Source organism: Oncorhynchus mykiss, chromosome 10 (assembly GCF_057628025.1).
Source record: "Oncorhynchus mykiss isolate SJ-2025 chromosome 10, ASM5762802v1, whole genome shotgun sequence".
Classification (NCBI taxonomy): Eukaryota; Metazoa; Chordata; class Actinopteri; order Salmoniformes; family Salmonidae; genus Oncorhynchus; species Oncorhynchus mykiss.
Genome location: NC_143031.1, coordinates 74,016,145 through 74,036,780, shown reverse-complemented (window position 1 = coordinate 74,036,780; position 20,636 = coordinate 74,016,145). Strand labels below are relative to the sequence as shown.

Here is a 20,636-nt window from a genome sequence, read left to right as displayed (position 1 = left end):
TACACACAGAGAGGAGAGAGAGGAGAGAGAGGGAAGATACAAACCGAGAGGAGAGAGAGGAGAGATACACACAGAGAGGAGAGAGAGTTCAGAGAGGAAAGATACACACAGAGGAGAGAGAGGTCAGAGAGGGAAGATACACACAGAGGAGAGAGAGGACAGATAGGAGAGAGAAGTCAGAGAGGAGAGAGAGGACAGAGAGGAGAGAGAGGTCAGAGATGAGAGAGAGGAGAGAGAGGGAAGATACACACAGAGGGGAGAGAGAGGTCAGAGAGGGAAGATACACACAGAGAGGAGAGAGAGGTCAGAGAGGGAAGATACACACAGAGGAGAGAGAGGAGAGAGAGGGAAGATACACACAGAGGAGAGAGAGGAGAGAGAGGGAAGATACACACAGAGAGGAGAGAGAGGTCAGAGAGGGAAGATACACACAGAGGAGAGAGAGGAGAGAGAGGGAAGATACACACAGAGAGAGGAGAGAGAGGGAAGATACACAGAGGAGAGAGAGGAGAGAGAGGGAAGATACACAGAGGAGAGAGAGGAGAGAGAGGGAAGATACACACAGAGGAGAGAGAGGGAAGATACACACAGAGAGGAGAGAGAGGTCAGAGAGGGAAGATACACACAGAGGAGAGAGAGGGAAGATACACACAGAGAGAGCAGAGAGAGGGAAGATACACACAGAGAGAGGAGAGAGACGGAAGATACACAGAGGAGAGAGAGGAGAGAGAGGGAAGATACACACAGAGGAGAGAGAGGAGAGAGAGGGAAGATACACACAGAGGAGAGAGAGGGAAGATACACAGAGGAGAGAGAGGAGAGAGAGGGAAGTTACACACAGAGGAGAGAGAGGACAGATAGGAGAGAGAAGTCAGAGAGGAGAGAGAGGACAGAGAGGAGAGAGAGGTCAGAGATGAGAGAGAGGAGAGAGAGGGAAGATACACACAGAGGGGAGAGAGATGTCAGAGAGGGAAGATACACACAGAGGAGAGAGAGGAGAGAGAGGGAAGATACACAGAGGAGAGACAGGAGAGAGAGGGAAGATACACACAGAGGAGAGAGAGGAGAGAGAGGGAAGATACACAGAGGAGAGAGAGGAGAGAGAGGGAAGATACACAGAGGAGAGAGAGGAGAGAGAGGGAAGATACACAGAGGAGAGAGAGGAGAGAGAGGGAAGATACACACAGAGGAGAGAGGGGAGAGAGGGAAGATACACACAGAGGAGAGAGAGGGAAGATACACACAGAGAGGAGAGAGAGGTCAGAGAGGGAAGATACACACAGAGGAGAGAGAGGGAAGATACACACAGAGAGAGCAGAGAGAGGGAAGATACACACAGAGAGAGGAGAGAGACGGAAGATACACAGAGGAGAGAGAGGAGAGAGAGGGAAGATACACACAGAGGAGAGAGAGGAGAGAGAGGGAAGATACACACAGAGGAGAGAGAGGGAAGATACACAGAGGAGAGAGAGGAGAGAGAGGGAAGATACACACAGAGGAGAGAGAGGACAGATAGGAGAGAGAAGTCAGAGAGGAGAGAGAGGACAGAGAGGAGAGAGAGGTCAGAGATGAGAGAGAGGAGAGAGAGGGAAGATACACACAGAGGGGAGAGAGATGTCAGAGAGGGAAGATACACACAGAGGAGAGAGAGGAGAGAGAGGGAAGATACACAGAGGAGAGACAGGAGAGAGAGGGAAGATACACACAGAGGAGAGAGAGGAGAGAGAGGGAAGATACACAGAGGAGAGAGAGGAGAGAGAGGGAAGATACACAGAGGAGAGAGAGGAGAGAGAGGGAAGATACACAGAGGAGAGAGAGGAGAGAGAGGGAAGATACACACAGAGGAGAGAGGGGAGAGAGGGAAGATACACACAGAGGAGAGAGAGGTCAGAGAGGGAAGATACACAGAGAGGAGAGAGAGGAGAGAGGGAAGATACACACAGAGAGGAGAGAGGAAAGATACACACAGAGCGGAGAGGACAGAGAGGAGAGAGAGGACAGAGGTCAGAGAGGGAAGATACACACAGAGGAGAGAGAGGAGAGAGAGGTCAGAGAGGGAAGATACACAGAGAGGAGAGAGAGAGGAGAGAGAGGGAAGATACACACAGAGGAGAGAGAGGTCAGAGAGGGAAGATACACACAGAGAGGAGAGAGAGGAAAGATACACACAGAGAGGAGAGAGAGGTCAGAGAGGGAAGATACACACCAAGAGGAGAGAGAGGAGAGAGAGGGAAGATACACACAGAGAGGAGAGAGAGGAGAGAGAGGGAAGATACACACAGAGAGGAGAGAGAGGGAAGATACAAACCGAGAGGAGAGAGAGGAGAGATACACACAGAGAGGAGAGAGAGTTCAGAGAGGAAAGATACACACAGAGGAGAGAGAGGTCAGAGAGGGAAGATACACACAGAGGAGAGAGAGGACAGATAGGAGAGAGAAGTCAGAGAGGACAGAGAGGAGAGAAAGATACACACAGAGGAGAGAGGACAGATAGGAGAGAGAAGTCAGAGAGGAGAGAGAGGACAGAGAGGAGAGAGAGGTCAGAGATGAGAGAGAGGAGAGAGAGGGAAGGTACACACAGAGGGGAGAGAGAGGTCAGAGAGGGAAGATACACACAGAGGAGAGAGAGGGAAGATACACACAGAGAGGAGAGAGAGGTCAGAGAGGGAAGATACACACAGAGGAGAGAGAGGGAAGATACACACAGAGAGAGCAGAGAGAGGGAAGATACACACAGAGAGAGGAGAGAGACGGAAGATACACAGAGGAGAGAGAGGAGAGAGAGGGAAGATACACACAGAGGAGAGAGAGGAGAGAGAGGGAAGATACACACAGAGGAGAGAGAGGGAAGATACACAGAGGAGAGAGAGGAGAGAGAGGGAAGATACACACAGAGGAGAGAGAGGACAGATAGGAGAGAGAAGTCAGAGAGGAGAGAGAGGACAGAGAGGAGAGAAAGATACACACAGAGGAGAGAGAGGACAGATAGGAGAGAGAAGTCAGAGAGGAGAGAGAGGACAGAGAGGAGAGAGGTCAGAGATGAGAGAGAGGAGAGAGAGGGAAGATACACACAGAGGGGAGAGAGAGGTCAGAGAGGGAAGATACACACAGAGGAGAGAGAGGGAAGATACACACAGAGGAGAGAGAGGAGAGAGAGGGAAGATACACACAGAGAGGAGAGAGAGGTCAGAGAGGGAAGATACACACAGAGGAGAGAGAGGAGAGAGAGGGAAGATACACAGAGGAGAGAGAGGAGAGAGAGGGAAGATACACAGAGGAGAGAGAGGGAAGATACACAGAGGAGAGAGAGGAGAGAGAGGGAAGATACACAGAGGAGAGAGAGGAGAGAGAGGGAAGATACACACAGAGGAGAGAGAGGAGAGAGGGAAGATACACACAGAGGAGAGAGAGGTCAGAGAGGGAAGATACACACAGAGGAGAGAGAGGAGTGAGAGGAAGACGCACACAATGTGAAGGTGGTTCACTGAACAGCCTCTATTACAGCAACACAGAGAAACGGACACATAGGAACACACACATTCTTATAACTACATTTGCATGCTAGAAACCCTGCTGGAAGGACAAATGGTGAAGATGAGGATTCTGGAGAGAGATGAGTCACTCCTCTCCGCAGTACGTACTTGGAGAGTGCGGTGTGTTTGTCCATGCGGGCCCTGTAGTCTTCGTTCTCCTGCTGGACTTTGTTCAGACGCTCCTCCAGCTTCACGTTGCTCTCCATCTGGCGCCAGACAGACAACACAAATGGAAAAGTTCAAATGAGATATTTCTCCCCACTCCTGTACTTGAATCATGCCATGATACTATGTACTTGTTTACATTTATAGATTTGCTCGCAGCATCGCATTAATGGAAACAAAGACTGTTCTCAGGGCAGGCCTATGTTTCAATCGTGTCTGGGACAATTGTAGCATTTTAGCTAACCCCTTTCCTAACCTTAACCTAATTCTCCTAACCATCCACGTTAATTCTCCTGACCTGCCACGTTAATTCTCCTAACCTGCCACGTTAATTCTCCTAATCTGCCACGTTAATTCTCCTAACCTGCCACGTTAATTCTCCTAACCTGCCACGTTAATTCTCCTAACCTGCCACGTTAATTCTCCTAACCTGCCACGTTAATTCTCCTAACCTGCCACGTTAATTCTCCTAACCTGCCACGTTAATTCTCCTAACCTGCCACGTTAATTCTCCTAACCTGCCACGTTAATTCTCCTAACCTGCCACGTTAATTCTCCTAACCTGCCACGTTAATTCTCCTAACCTGCCACGTTAATTCTCCTAACCTGCCAGGTTAATTCTCCTAACCTGCCACGTTAATTCTCCTAACCTGCCACGTTAATTCTCCTAACCTGCCACATTAATTCTCCTAACCTGCCACATTAATTCTCCTAACCTGCCACGTTAATTCTCCTAACCTGCCACATTAATTCTCCTAACCTGCCACATTAATTCTCCTAACCTGCCACATTAATTCTCCTAACCTGCCACGTTAATTCTCCTAACCTGCCAGGTTAATTCTCCTAACCTGCCACATTAATTATCCTAACCTGCCACGTTAATTCTCCTAACCTGCCACGTTAATTCTCCTAACCTGCCACGTTAATTCTCCTAACCTGCCACGTTAATTCTCCTAACCTGCCACGTTAATTCTCCTAACCTGCCACATTAATTCTCCTAACCTGCCAGGTTAATTCTCCTAACCTGCCACGTTAATTCTCCTAACCTGCCACATTAATTCTCCTAACCTGCCACATTAATTCTCCTAACCTGCCACGTTAATTCTCCTAACCTGCCACATTAATTATCCTAACCTGCCACATTAATTCTCCTAACCTGCCACGTTAATTCTCCTGGGAAGAGTCTTGGTTTCCACTAATGCGACACAGCGATTTGCTCACTCGATCACGTGACACATGCAATGAATCTCTAATAGAAGGCTGGTGTCTGTGCTCACCATTAAACACTGATGATGGCTTGATGCACAAACGGTTGTGTTTTGTTTTCATCTTTTATTTATGCACAATAAACTTCTGGGCACCAGAAAGTCCCAATAGCTGTGGATGATCTCAGTGTGCAGGTCTCCACCGCTCCTAGGCGGTTTAGGCCCAGGATTCTAATCAGCACTTTGAGACAAAGGTATTTGCTTTACTAGGTTGCTCTGAAGCCTGCGGCGAGGCAGACTCAATCTTTCCACTCATGACTCAATATTCGTGGGGTATTTATGCAGTTTTGTTTTGCAGTGAAATGATTCTCTATGTGGTGACTCCCAAGGCTGAAGACAATCTATCACGAGCTTGAACGGCCAAACAAACCCTTACTAAAACACTCCGTCTACACAGGAGTGTGTGTGTGTCTTATAAGGGATGACATAAGATGGCGCACCCTTTCAGTGATGTACAGAGAGAGCTAGCGAAGACAACAGCGAACATACACCGGGGCAAGCTCAGGGCATGCGTGTGTGCGTGTGTAGGCGCGTTTTCATTGACGTGTGTGTGCGTACGTCCTCACCAGCCTGTCCATCTGCATGAGTTTCTTGTCCTGTTGATGAAGCTGTTTGGTCTTTATCTCCAGAACCACCTTAAGACTCTCCAGCTCCTGTCCCAGATACAACACATGGGAGTCCTTCTATAGGGAGAGAGAGGAAGAGGGGGCGAGGGAGAGAGAGAGATAGAGAGAGGAAGAGAGAGGGGGAGAGAGAAGGATGGGGAAGAGAGAAAAATGGGGGGAAGAGAGAGAGAGAGAATTTCATTCACAAACCAGAGTCCTATTCCTAACCTCTTCTATCCCCTACAAACTGTTGTTCCAGACAAACAACAGTCTCAATAACCCACTTTAAGATGGATGATTGCAGTACCAGAGTGGTGGGTTTGATTCCCAAATGAAACTAAATATGCATGAGTCACTGTGGATAAATCCCCAAACACTGCCATCTCAGAAACGGACACAATGGCCAGTGCTGCATGTCCATTAGCAACCAACAGGGGGCAGTATTCCACCAGTAAAAAGACCATAAGGCCCAATAACAACAAAAAAGAAGCAGTAAACTGGGACATCTGTCTCACAGCAGTAGTATTGTTGACTGAGGTACACAGTGTACCAGAACAATAGCATTCTTCAGCACCTTCCTGTGTCCATGGGGCTCTGGGCATAATTAGACCACTACATAGGGTACCATCATATTCCTGTGTCCATGGGGCTCTGGGCATAATTAGACCACTACATAGGGTACCATCATATTCCTGTGTCCATGGGGCTCTGGGCATAATTAGACCACTACATAGGGTACCATCATATTCCTGTGTCCATGGGGCTCTGGGCATAATTAGACCACTACATAGGGTACCATCATATTCCTGTGTCCATGGGGCTCTGGGCATAATTAGGCCACTACATAGGGTACCATCATATTCCTGTGTCCATGGGGCTCTGGGCATAATTAGACCACTACATAGGGTACCATCATATTCCTGTGTCCATGGGGCTCTGGGCATAATTAGACCACTACATAGGGTACCATCATATTCCTGTGTCCATGGGGCTCTGGGCATAATTAGACCACTACATAGGGTACCATCATATTCCTGTGTCCATGGGGCTCTGGGCATAATTAGACCACTACATAGGGTACCATCATATTCCTGTGTCCATGGGGCTCTGGGCATAATTAGACCACTACATAGGGTGTCATCATATTCCTTTTACCTGGTTATTCTCTGCCAGAATTCTCCTCCTCTCCTCCTCCGCTCGCAGCTTCTCGCTCAGCGCCTCGTTCTCCAACGTGAGGTCCTGGATTTTCTCCTGTTGTGGGTGTGAGAGAGAGAGAGAAAGTGGTTGAGAGAGAGAGAGAGTTAAGTCAACGCTACAACAGTGTTCCTCCCTGATACTGAGTCTATATAAGACATACAGAAGATAGTAGTATCTGTATTGGGTAAACGTGTTGGTAAGGGAGGGAGGTACAGGGAACATGGATCTTACAGTGAGAGTGGCCTCCGTTTCCTTTAGTGTTTTGTCCAGGTTCTCCAAGTCCTGTTCCAGGGTTTTCCTGAGCTCTGCAAAACAACAACACACACACACACTGAGTCAATGATGGAGGAAAACTAGTCACTTATTCACCTTTCTCATGTGAAAACCAACCAAGTCTGTGGATGCCTGAGATGGATGGATTGATGGGTGGATGGATTGATGGGTTGATGGATTGATGGGTGGATGGGTGGATGGATTGATGGGTGGATGGAAGAATTGATGGGTGGAAGGATTGATGGGTGGATGGATTGATGGGTGGATGGATTGATGGGTGGATGGATTGATGGGAGAGTTGATGGATTGATGGGTGGGTTGATGGATTGATGGATGGATTGATAGGTGGATGGGTAGATGGATGGATGGATGGATGGATTGATGGGTGGATGGATTTCTGGGTGGATGGATTGATGGGTGGATGGATTGATGGGTGGATGGATTGATGGGTGAATGGATTGATGGGTGGGTGGGTGGATGGATTGATGGGTGGGTGGATTGATGGGTGGGTTGATGGATTGATGGGTGGATTGATGGATTGATGGATGGATTGATGGATGGATGGATGGATTGATGGGTGGATGGATGGGTGGGTGGATGGATTGATGGGTGGGTGGATGGATTGATGGGTGGATGGATTGATGGGTGGATGGATTGATGGGTGGATGGATTGATGGGTGGATGGATTGATGGGTGGATGGATTGATGGGTGGATAGATGGGTTGAAACATGCATTTTAGGACAGAAGAATAGAGGGATGAATTTCAATGAGTTCTGTGAAGGTGTGTGGTTGTGTGTCCTCACCTTGGACAGCGGTGTCGTAGGTCAGTCTGAGCGTGTCCATCTGCTGAGCGTGGCTGGCCTCAGAGTTTCTCCTCAGAGTCTCCTGTCTGCTCCTCATCTCCTCCAGCTGACAGAGAGAAGAAGAAAATGGATTGATTGACCATTCTATTTCCATGGGCTCCTCTCAGTAACACAAGTATGCCATTACAAGCTGAGCATCAGTTACGGGGTGAATCTCAATAGTCCAAGGTTTCCTCTTTATACTTCCAATTCATACTACTAATATTCCCCCCTACTATTATGACACATTTCAAGGTTATTGGTTGCGTACACAGTTTATCAGGTGTTATAGCGGGGGCAGTGAAATGCTGGTGTCACCTGCTCCTAACAGGGCAGTTCAAATGAGAAATAATACAATGAACTATGTGGAGTATCCAGTATTTAAATACACAGTGTGAAAGCAGCATAACAGAAACGGGAAGTCTTTTATGTCTCTATATACGCGGGGCAGCAGCGTTGTGTGTGTGTGTGTGTGTGTGTGTATGTGCAGGAGTCCGCGTGTGTATGAGGTGTGTGTTTTGTGTGTGGGAGGAGGTGTGCTAAAAAGTATCTGATTTGGAACAAGCTGATGTGGATGATTTATCGCTAATTGAATTACCAGTTAGATGTAGGCCATAGAGGACTCAGGAAGTAATACTACGTGCCAATTCATATTCATCCATGCCGCCCCGTTCTACCGCTGATGACATCAGGGAGTAATAACCATGGCAACGGTCGTAAATCTCGGGAAGCGTTTAGGAGTTGGGCACTGTGTGTGGTGCGGTTGAGAGCCAGTGTAGTTGTTTCAGAAGTGCTCGAATGCTGTGTTCACGTGCTAGTCGGAACTAGGAAACTCCGACTTGCTAACAGGTTGTAGTTGAACACGTACCCCCGTTCAACCAGTTAACAAGTTGAACATTTCAGAGCCCGGTCACCACAAGCCCGGTCACCGCCTCGACCACTGACCTGCTGCTCCATGAGGGCGCGGCATTTGTCCGCCTCCTCCTGATAGGCCTGGTGCACCTTGTCCCACTCTGCCTGGTAGAAGGCCTTGAGCCTCTCCTCCAGGCCGGTCAGCTCAGCCTGGTGATCCCTCTGGACCCTCCGCACCACCTCCTCCAGAGACACCCGCACCTCCTCCTTCTCCTTCTGCAGCCGCTCACAGCACTGGGACGAGGAGACTGGAGAGGGAGGGAGGGGGAGGAGAGGGAGGGAGGGAGGGAGGGAGGGAGAGGAGAGGGAGGGGGAGGAGGGAGAGGAGAGGGAGGGGGAGGAGAGAGAGGGAGGGGGAGAAGGGGGAGGAGAGGGAGGAGAGAGAGGGAGGTGGAGGAGAGAGAGGGAGGGGGAGGAGAAAGAGAGAGACCATGTCATTGTCACTTTGTATTTTAGAATTCACTTTCAAAACACAATTACCCAGAATGAGGCTCTATGATAAATAATGACTTCACTGTAATAAGAGGGCGACAGCGTTGGAATAACATCTAACGGCCAATTGGTGTTGTTGTAACAGCGTTGCATAAACACCAATTGGATGTGAACATCTGACGACGCACTGGAAAAATGCACCACTGTTCCAACATTGCACAATCCAACCCCAACCTCTAATCCTGATCAGAATCATATGCACCCTTTCACACAGCACTTTACATGTCCGCTGAAAACTAAGGGCCGGATTCCAGGACCCACTAAACCAGGCCCTGAACTAAAAAGCCCCTTCAACAGCAGATCTCCATTGAACGTAATTGTTTTGCCCAACCAGGAGTAGAATTCATTTGGGTCTAGTAGGCTATAACCTACTTAATCGACATCTAATGACAGGACTATATTTTAACACATATGTAATGATAGACCCATATATGTAATGATAATACCAGATTCCCACAGCGCAGCACAGAGCAGCCTGGACAGTTGACATTTCCTCATATCCTCCCCTGTGGGATTAACTCTGAGGCCTGTTGCCACGGCGATGTTGTCATAAAGGCCGGCAGCTGTGAGCCCGTTAACAGACGGGTCCTGTCTTTATTATGGGGTAACTAACAGAAAGGGTGTGTGTGTGTGTGGATTAGGGGCAGGTGTGACTGGCATGTGGCCCCCGTATTATGACATCAGCGCTGCCCCCCCACAAATTGTTTCATAACACGACATCATGGGTCAAGAAGGAACAAGGAAGGGAGCTGGAAAGAATGTGTATCTAAGGGCAGATCTAGGATCAGGATTTACTCAAGCCTGTTACTGTAGCCATTATCAGCTCAAGATAAAATTGATCTAGGATCAGATTTAAAAGGATAGTTCAGGATTTTAACAATGAATCCCCTTTATCTACTTCCCCAGATTAACATGAACTTGTGGATACCATTTCTATGTATCTGTGTCCAGTACGAAGGGAGTTGGAGGTCGTTTCACAAGCCAATGCTAACCAGCAGAGACATACAAAATGGTATCCATTAGTTCATCAGACTTCAGGAAGTAGATAACGGGCTTCAATGCCAAACCTGAAATATCACTAACTCAATCCGCAAATTTTAACAGTGACCATTATCCACTCATTATAAAGAGCCTAGAACTGTTAACTCCCAGACTGTCGGAAAGACAAATAAAATCCCTGGAAGTCAGACTGACAACGTTCTTTCACTAGCTTGAAGAGAAACGTATTGGCACAGGTTCTGCTGGTCAAACATACAGTAGACATAGCAGAGAGACTTGTTAGCACTTCTCAAAGTCTGACGTTAACAGACAGAGTTTTGAAGGAGGTGGTGAGAGTGAGATTCATACATTCCACAGTCATGTGTAAAAACAGGGGTCAAGGTTCAACAAGCACACCAAAGCCCCCGCTCATCAAACAGATGGTAGTCGATACATTTTCTGCTGAGGTTCGGTGGGAAAGAAAGTGCATCTATGCACGTGTTTGCTTTTAGGGGGAGAGGGCTTGGTACGGCAGTTAAAGGGTGTGTCCGGGCTTACACGAGTGTGTGTGTTGAGACGGAATGGTTTTCACTGTGTAGTAAAAGTATTGTTTGTATAAACGTGTGTGAGAGACAAAAGTGTGTGAAGGAATAAAACGACAGAATTGTAGTCGGAGTGTTGTGTGTGTGTGTCTATCATGCATGTGAGAGTGTGTGCCTGTCTGTTTAAAAGAGAAGGGGGCTTTCTAGCTCTCTATATCCCTGACAGCAGACGGCCGTTGGTATTGTTCATCAGAACCACATTGTACAGGCATTCCAACCAGATGCCTCTAAGGCATCTTGCACAGTTGGCGAGGATTGACGAGGTCTGGCAGGACGTCTGAGACGGTCATGGGGGCACGTGGGTAAAGTGAAACGGAGCACGTTTCCTCTCCCTTTCGTAACACATTACAACATCTGGGGTCTGGGCCAAGTCGAAGGAACAGAACTGAACAAGCCCATTCCTCTGGAACGCCACTCTGATGTCATTGGCGGAACAGAACAGAATGCCTTGTAATGTATGAAACACAGCCACAACAATGAGTGTTTCAACATGTTCACAAACACCTTCCCGCCTTGTTTGAAATGATCGCCACTAAGAAAAATGGATAGCTATAAGCATGGATTCTATCCCATATTATTGACCTATCCAGTCGTGTCAGATCAGGGATCATCTTGAAGGGAGGAAGGACGCATGTTTTTACAATGGGAAGTATTTGAAATTCAGGGGAAACATGGATCAAAATGTTGTCAACATGTCAGATTACACTACAACAAAATATGGCCCGCAGATGATTTTATTTGGCCTCCATTGTAAAAAAAATGTAATAGTGACTAGAAACACCAGCAAATCAGCTCCAAGTGATTTTTATTTAGTTCATAAGGATACCCCACACATAACAGATATAATAGCATGCCTAGGGGGTGGGGGCTAATAATGTCTACACAGAGGCAGAGAGTTGGCCAGCACACAGAGCTTTGGAAGGCAGTTGACGACCTGATAAGGCCTTAATGATAAGCCAACAGGTTAGGGAAATGAGAGGGAAATAGAGGGAAGGTTCATTCACATTGAGTGTTGTAAAAAAACAAAAAAAACTTGTTGGCTTCACTCATAACGAGACACAATTGTCAGATTAAATGTTTTCGTTGATCATTTTCTTATTTACAGATTTTCTGCTTCAGACAAACACTTGCGCTTCCTTGAGCAACCGACGTGCTGATAAACGTGCAAATGTAAGAGGTAGAGGGGTAGACATGAGGTAGAGGGGTAGACATGAGGTAGAGGGGTAGACATGAGGTAGAGGGGTAGACATGAAGTAGAGGGGTAGACATGAGGTAGAGGGGTAGACATGAGGTAGAGGGGTAGACATGAGGTAGAGGGGTAGACATGAGGTAGAGGGGTAGACATGAGGTAGAGGGGTAGACATGAGGTAGAGGGGTAGACATGAGGTAGAGGGGTAGACATGAGGTAGAGGGGTAGACATGAGGTAGAGGGGTAGACATGAGGTAGAGGGGTAGACATGAGGTAGAGGGGTAGACATGAGGTAGAGGGGTAGACATGAGGTAGAGGGGTAGACATGAGGTAGAGGGGTAGACATGAGGTAGAGGAGTAGACATGAGGTAGAGGGGTAGACATGAGGTAGAGGGGTAGACATGAGGTAGAGGGGTAGACATGAGGTAGAGAGGTAGACATGCTTGAGGTGTTTTTTTCTTACTGAGCTCATCGCGCAGGGTAGAAAGCTCCAGGGACAGTCCTTTCTTCAGCTTCAATGTCTCTTCACGCTGAGAGAGAGAGAGAGAGAGAGAGAGAGAGAGAGAGAGAGACTATTAGTTATTAAGTCAATGGAAAAACTATTCCTAAACTATGTGAGACTTCCGTTTCAAGTGGAACCAGACAATGGTTTTACGTCAGACATTATGACTCGACTGACAGTCATCTTTCCACAACATCATTCCTTGGCAACAATAGCTTCTTAGACTTCGAAAAATTACAGGCTTCAGTATGGTGACCTAATAACATATTCCTATAGGCGTGTCGAGGAATGCTGTAACTTCTAACAACAACCTACTACAACCTACATTAGCCTGCTGGGTAGGCTACAGAAACAGCACATTTCTGAGAGCTGCATTTTCATAGCCTGGTCCCAGATCTGTTAGCGCCGTCTGCCATCTTCTATGGTGCCGTAGGAGTTGACGAGACAGCACAAACGGATTTGGGAACCAGGCTAGCGTTTTCAGCAGCTGTCTCGACACCAGACACTGTTTTCCTTATGACAGTGTGTCCATATCACGCCGTTATCATACTGTGGAGAGACGACTTTTAGGGTGACTTAGAAGTGACATTGGGCATCTTAGAAACAGGGAACACTATGAAAACTCATCTGACAGGCCTACGCATTAATAAGTAGATAGTTTGAGTCTAAAACACACACGCTTCCTCTCAGATGTCACATACACAAATTATCTCTGAACTTGATCATTCTTACGGACTTACACTCTCATACATATCAACATTGTCTCAACATCCTGAAAGGATGGAAGGCTACACCCTGCACTAATCACACACACACTTCTCTAAAATGGTCAAACAGAGACGGTGCTATAATAAATGTCCACACTCTTTAAAACAGAGACACAACGATCACTTCATAACCGTCTCTATTTGACACATGGCATGATGAACACACACTTTATAGTCATGAATCCAATCGGTCAGCTGTAAGGGAACAGATAGATAGATAGATAGATAGAGAGATAGAGAGATAGATAGATAGATAGAGAGATAGAGATAGATAGAGAGAGATAGAGAGAGATAGAGAGAGATAGAGAGAGATAGAGGCCAAACAGCCCGCCAACAGATGCGCAAAACAAAAACAACAAAAATAAAGCAAACGGAGCGAGAAAGAAAGAGAGAGAGAAAAGAAGAGAGAGAGAAAACAAACACACCTTGCCTTTCTTTCTGGTATGTGGAGGAGTCTTCAGGCAGGCTTTGCTGCCAGAGGAGCCCATGTTATTCCCCCTGGGCTGCTGAAGGGCCAAGTGCTACATCTAGGAGCTCCACTACAATGTGCCTGGTCAGAACCTCCCCCTCTCCAACCACCTCTACCACTCCACTCTCTCGCTCGCTCAGGAAACTGGTCTGTCTACATCAAATAAACCTCCCTCCCTCTCCAAGGAGTACTCAGCACATCAAGCCCTGCCTAGCAGTACCTCCCCACCTCCAACCCAGCCGCCCTTGGCCAAGCTCCAGCCCACATATATTTCCCCTAGAGACAGGGCCTGGAGCTGGGGGTCTGGGGGAGGTGGAGGGAGAGGGCTAGATGAGCGTGAGGTCAGGCTGGGCTAAGGCCCTCTGCTCTGGGCCTCGGGGGCTGCGTGGTCAAGCCTCTCTGGTTCCTTTAACCTTTAAAAGAGCCAGTGGTTGTACAGTACATGTGTCTGTGGGGCTAATCCATTCATAAACATTAGCAGCACTAACAACACTCACTAGATTCTACTTTTCAAAGACATGACCTATAAGGAATCAAAGTGAGCTTGGCCATTGCCTATTAGCTAGCCTGCTACATAGTTACAGTGGAGATGTTTGATTTTTTATTTTATTTCACCTTTACCAGGTAGGCAAGTTGAGAACAAGTTCTCATTTACAATTGCGACCTGGCCAAGATAAAGCAAAGCAGTTCGACAGATACAACAACACAGAGTTACACATGGAGTAAAACAAACATACAGTCAATAATACAGTATAAACAAGTCTATATACGATGTGAGCAAATGAGGTGAGATAAGGGAGGTAAAGGCAAAAAAAAGGCCATGGTGGCAAAGTAAATACACTGGAATGGTAGATTTGCAGTGGAAGAATGTACATTGGAGGCTATTTTGTAAATGACATTGCCGAAGTCGAGGATTGGTAGGATGGTCAGTTTTACAAGGGTATGTTTGGCAGCATGAGTGAAGGATGCTTTGTTGTGAAATAAGAAGCCAATTCTAGATTTAACTTTGGATTGGAGATGTTTGATGTGGGTCTGGAAGGAGAGTTTACAGTCTAACCAGATGCTCAAACTGCTGTGGTATAGCGGAGTCCTATTAGACCTAATCAACTGTTTTTTATGCCACCTTTGACTCGTGTCCTTCACGTCAAAGCTGGCTAATCCATTCCATTTCTGGCTTGGTTTGCGCTGTAGAATCTTCTACGTGGCGCTTTCAAGTGGTCTCTGCAGGCCAAGACAGCACTGGCATCCTCCTTTTAGATTAGACTCACACAAAGAGAGAGTCTGGCACTGCAGAGTCAATAGAAGGCTTATAATGCTATAAGTGAAGAGATATTTCACTGCCAAGACTCTCTAAATATCCTCCTAGCTAGCCAGACGCTATCCAGGAAATCTTCCCTACGACGGAAATGTACTCGGATGGAGGGATGAGACAGGAGGGCTATTCTCCACTCGTTTACAGCCCAGAGGATTCATCCCTCCTTCACGATCATCCACACTATTACACTACAAGTCAACACAGTATGTACACCAGGAGATATCCACGTAGTCTAATCTAAAATAACTGATGGCATCAGATCATGGGTGTGTTCATTAGGCACCAAATGGGAGAAAACATACTGAAACAGGTAGGGACTATAACAACGCTTTAGGTTTTTCCCCCCCAAACGCTTCACTACTATGTGCCCTTATGAATGCGACCTGGGTTTATCTAGGGGGACATTTTAATCTAGGGGGACACTCATTAGTATTACTACTCTGTTAGAGAGTTTTAAGTTTGCTCTCGTCTTTAGTTGGCTTGACAACCTCTACAACATTCAGAGAGCTCATTGCTGTTCCTCAGATAGGAACCTCTCTTCTCCCTCTATCAGGAGGATTACGGTAGGGCTTGAAGCTTGGGGGCGGGGTTATTGATACCCCCAGATGTACAGCTCACAGGTGATGTGGTGGAACCCAATAGACCCACCCCTTTACCCTTCTCTCCCTGCCTGCAGGGAGGCTTGAAACTGCAGCTGGTGCATTAGTCCCTCTCTCCCCCCAGTCCCTCCTCCATTTCTCTCCCTCCCCCGTCTCCCCTTCAATCCATCTCTTTAATCAATAGAAAGCCAGAAAAGCATTCCAGAGCTGTCTGTCTTCTCCACAGAGGAGTGTTTGGTTAGGAAGTGGAAAAGTAAACCAACCGGACTGAAGCAGGAATCCCTTGACTTGATAAAGTACTTGACACAACAAATGATTTCCTTAACTTGATAAAGAAACCAACGTTGTCTGATTCAGCATAGTGGAGATGATTTTCTACTATCTAAATGACCGCTCAGTTCACAGTCTGTCACACAACAGCACCTGTGGAGGAGTGAATGTTGTGGAAGGTGAAACCACATGGTTGTTCTTTTCTCTAGGAGATGAAACCAGGTTTACAGGAGATATTGATGGGAGAGAACACAGTCTCACACCACTCAGGCAGAGAGACAGTGATGGGAGAGAACACAGTCTATAACACCACTCAGGCAGAGAGACAGTGATGGGAGAGAACACAGTCTATCACACCACTCAGGCAGAGAGACAGTGATGGGAGAGAACAGTCTATCACACCACTCAGGCAGAGAGACAGTGATGGGAGAGAACAGTCTATCACACCACTCAGACAGACAGATAGATTACTGTCTATAACACCACTCAGGCAGAGAGACCGTGATGGGAGAGAACACAGTCTATCACACCACTCAGGCAGAGAGACAGACAGACGGTGTCTGTTAATGTGAAGCTCAGTGTGTGTAACACCTCTGGTCAGGTAGGGTCAGCAGACGGTAGGCGTGGTCAACATCACATCACAAGGCTGTAGACCACCCTTCCCTCCATCTCCATATATCCATCTTTGCCTCCCTCATTCCCTCCCTACCCCCCCCTCCTTTAAACACATAACAGTGATGTTACGGTTCTTCATTCATACCAGATGTGGGGTAGCATATCAGATACAACTGGGACTTGCTGTCATGTTGTAAGTGTGAGGAGAAACTAAGGACCAAATCAGCTTTAGGACATGGTAGAGAGAATGAGAGAGAGAATGAAAGAGGGAGGGAGAGAGAGAGAGAGATGGAAAGAGAATGAAAGAGAGAGGGAGAGAGAGAGAGAGAGAGAGAGAGAGAGAGAGAGAGAGAGAGATGGAAAGAGAATGAAAGAGAGAGGGAGAGAGAGAGATGGAAAGAGAATGAAAGAGAGAGGGAGAGAGAGAGAGAGAGATGGAAAGAGAATGAAAGAGCGAGGGAGAGAGAGATAGAGATGGAAAGAGAATGAAAGAGAGAGGGAGGGAGAGAGAGAGAGATGGAAAGAGAATGAAAGAGAGAGGGAGGGAGAGAGAGAGAGAGAGAGATGGAAAGAGAATGAAAGAGAGAGGGAGAGAGAGAGAGAGATGGAAAGAGAATGAAAGAGAGGGAGAGAGAGAAACGGAGAGAGAATGAAAGAGAGAATCTGGGGGAAAAGGTTGTGAGCTGCACATTCCCTAGCCAGTTGTCATACAGATGAAGAATTTGAAAAGTTCACTATGCCCTCATAAAACTGTTAAAGCAAGGTGAGCCAGTATACTTTATAAACGCCCAGGGATTTCGGCGCCTGGAGCAGATTATCACTGCTATTCCAAACATGTTCCTGCCGTACCAGAATAATTAAAAGTATGACAAAGATTCATGTGGAAATGCCTGTCATGAAAGGATTTACAGAGTAGTGAAACCTCACTCTCTCTCTGTGTTAGTAGATTCTGGTCTATACTTCGTGTTTTCATTTGGGGATGATTCCTCTCAATCCTAAATACACAAAGCGTATAATTAAAAATATCCTGCTGTGTTTAACATGTGCTGTCAAGAAATGTCACTTGATCACAATGAGCGTTTCCAAATGTTCGTCCTGAAGACAGAGGGTAAATATCTCTGCAAATATTTACACAGCAGCCTATTCAAGTCCGGGATTCTGTGAGTGACAGGCGGTATTATGCACACAAGCCACACCCACTCGCCTGGCTGGACCAATCGCTGGCTTAAAACACTGATAGAACACACCCTCAAAAGACATGAACCAGGAATTCAGTTTGGTTCAACAGGATCCTTGTCTAAGAAAGCCAAAGCCACGTATACTATATAAGATATGGATGGGATTTTGTAGGATATTGATAGGGGATAGCAGTGTCACCAGTGTTATGATTGAGAGGCTGCTTTTGACTGGTGGCAGGCAGTCACACACACACACACACACACACAAACACACACACACACCTTGAACTGCTTGTTTTAGCAGTGGACAACAGAAGACAGCAGAGACAACAGATACTTCATGCATGCAGCCATCCACATTCAGCCATCCACAGCATACCGTTGACATCCACTCATCAATAGTCATACATAGTTCTGGATGGAAAGGCCCTGTGTATTTGATGACAGCCATGGACCCTAAATGGTGAGTGGGTGTGGTGAGATTTACAGTCCTTCCTGCCTCCTCCTCCTCAGTCATGTAAACAGAAGCTCTGCAAGTCAACCAACCAACACCCACTATATCTATATTGCTACATGAATAATATCCATGGCACTACTCAAACACACACAGAGGACAGATCTGGTTCTCTGCCCTCTATAACAACAAGGCCATAGTTACTAAAATAGGCCGAGGACATTCCTTTCAGCTCACCAAGCACCTAACTACAACAAACAAAACAAATCACATTTTATGTCACATGCGCCGAATACAACAGGTGTAGACCTTACCTTGAAATGCTTACTTACAAGCCCTTCGTTAACATATAACCCAGTTAAGAAAATAGAGTTAGGAAAATATTTACTAAATAAACAAAAACAAATAATAACAACAATTACGAGGCTGTATACAGGAGGTACCGGTACCAAGTCAATGTGCGAGGGTACAGGTTAGTCCAGGTCATTTGTACATGTAGGTAAGGGTGACAGAACAGCACACCAAGGTGCAGTAAAACCCAGACATATTCCCGTGTTACCTCGGTGAAGAGGTGCTGCACCACGGTAGCCAGGGCCTCTATCCGACGGTTGCCCTGGTCCAGGAGCCGTCGGAGCTGGTGAAGGCTCTGGTTCTTCTTCTCACACTGGGCACGGTACTGGGCCTCCGTAGCTGGCTTAGCCTCCACTAGAGCCCGGGCCGGGCGGGATGCCGAGACCACTGGTCCCTGGACTGGGAGAGGGACGGCAGGGACTGGGGCCAGGTCTGGTTGGGGCGGCTGGGGTTGGCTGGGTCCTCCTACCTGAGTAGTGGTGCTGGTCTGGGAGAGGGTCCTCGCCAATGGCGCCCCCCGAGCCTTGTTCTTGTCCACTGAAAGAGAGCAAGGTCGGTTGAGTGTTCTGGCCAGTACTTTTAGCATGGTCTCTCACATTCCACTCTCCACAACATAGAAACACAACATACACACTAGCATGCAGTAGGATACGCCTAAAGGTCTCTGAGCAGACACCGACTGAAACCCCAGTGGAGCTAAGAAACAGTGCAGCAGTGCATGCTGGGATAGCTCTGTAATGATGGGCCCGAGGTAGAATCCAAGGATCCATTAGGAGTGCATTAGCATCAAGCCACAGTGCAGTTAGGAGACAAAACCATCCACGCCCTCCCTTTCTCTGTCCATCTCTCTCCCCCTCCCTTTCATCCCTCTCTCCCCTCCCTTTCTCTGTCCATCTATCCCCCCTCCCTTTCATCCCTCTCTCCCTCCCTCATTTTGCCATCTCTTCTCCTCTCCCTCCATCCCTCTCCTATGTATTTTGTTGTCTCAGAGCAAAGTGGACCATGGAGATTTCATGCCTGACTGAAGCTGCATGCCATGTTTTATTAGGAGGGAAAACTGGCCACAGCTCTTGACCCGACAGCAGACTGTCAATAGAGTTATGCCTGATACTTCATGTTGATCATCATAATCATCAGCAGACTGTCAATAGAGTTATGCCTGATACTTCATGTTGATCATCATACTCATCAGCAGACTGTCAATAGAGTTATGCCTGATACTTCATGTTGATCATCATACTCATCAGCAGACTGTCAATAGAGTTATCCCTGATACTTCATGTTGATCATCAGCAGACTGTCAATAGAGTTATCCCTGATACTTCATGTTGATCATCATACTCATCAGCAGACTGTCAATAGAGTTATGCCTGATACTTCATGTTGATCATCATACTCATCAGCAGACTGTCAATAGAGTTATCCCTGATACTTCATGTTGATCATCAGCAGACTGTCAATAGAGTTATCCCTGATACTTCATGTTGATCATCATACTCATCAGCAGACTGTCAATAGAGTTATCCCTGATACTTCATGTTGATCATCATACTCATCAGCAGACTGTCAATAGAGTTATCCCTGATACTTCATGTTGATCATCATACTCATCAGCAGACTGTCAATAGAGTTATCCCTGATACTTCATGTTGATCATCATAATCATCAGCAGACTGTCAATAGAGTTATGCCTGATACTTCATGTTGATCATCATACTCATCAGCAGACTGTCAATAGAGTTATCCCTGATACTTCATGTTGATCATCATACTCATCAGCAGACTGTCAATAGAGTTATGCCTGATACTTCATGTTGATCATCATACTCATCAGCAGACTGTCAATAGAGTTATGCCTGATACTTCATGTTGATCATCATACTCATCAGCAGACTGTCAATAGAGTTATCCCTGATACTTCATGTTGATCATCATAATCATCAGCAGACTGTCAATAGAGTTATGCCTGATACTTCATGTTGATCATCATACTCATCAGCAGACTGTCAATAGAGTTATGCCTGATACTTCATGTTGATCATCATAATCATCAGCAGACTGT

At 46.8% G+C, this 20,636-nt stretch overlaps 1 protein-coding gene across 3 annotated transcripts in view; it reads right to left on the bottom strand.

The window, feature by feature from the left end:
* The window catches only part of LOC110497292 (uncharacterized), an 86,607-nt gene that overhangs the window by 2,768 nt on the left and 63,203 nt on the right, over positions 1–20,636 (bottom strand). For all 3 annotated transcript variants that reach the window (XM_090187859.1, XM_090187858.1, XM_090187857.1), the window contains 8 exons: positions 18,783–19,111; positions 12,518–12,584; positions 8,827–9,041; positions 7,843–7,948; positions 6,997–7,070; positions 6,724–6,819; positions 5,530–5,646; positions 3,642–3,739 (listed from right to left, as the gene is read on the bottom strand). In XM_090187859.1, the coding sequence (XP_090043985.1) occupies positions 3,642–3,739; positions 5,530–5,646; positions 6,724–6,819; positions 6,997–7,070; positions 7,843–7,948; positions 8,827–9,041; positions 12,518–12,584; positions 18,783–19,111 (1,102 nt within the window). The remainder of the gene's footprint in view (positions 1–3,641; positions 3,740–5,529; positions 5,647–6,723; positions 6,820–6,996; positions 7,071–7,842; positions 7,949–8,826; positions 9,042–12,517; positions 12,585–18,782; positions 19,112–20,636) is intronic.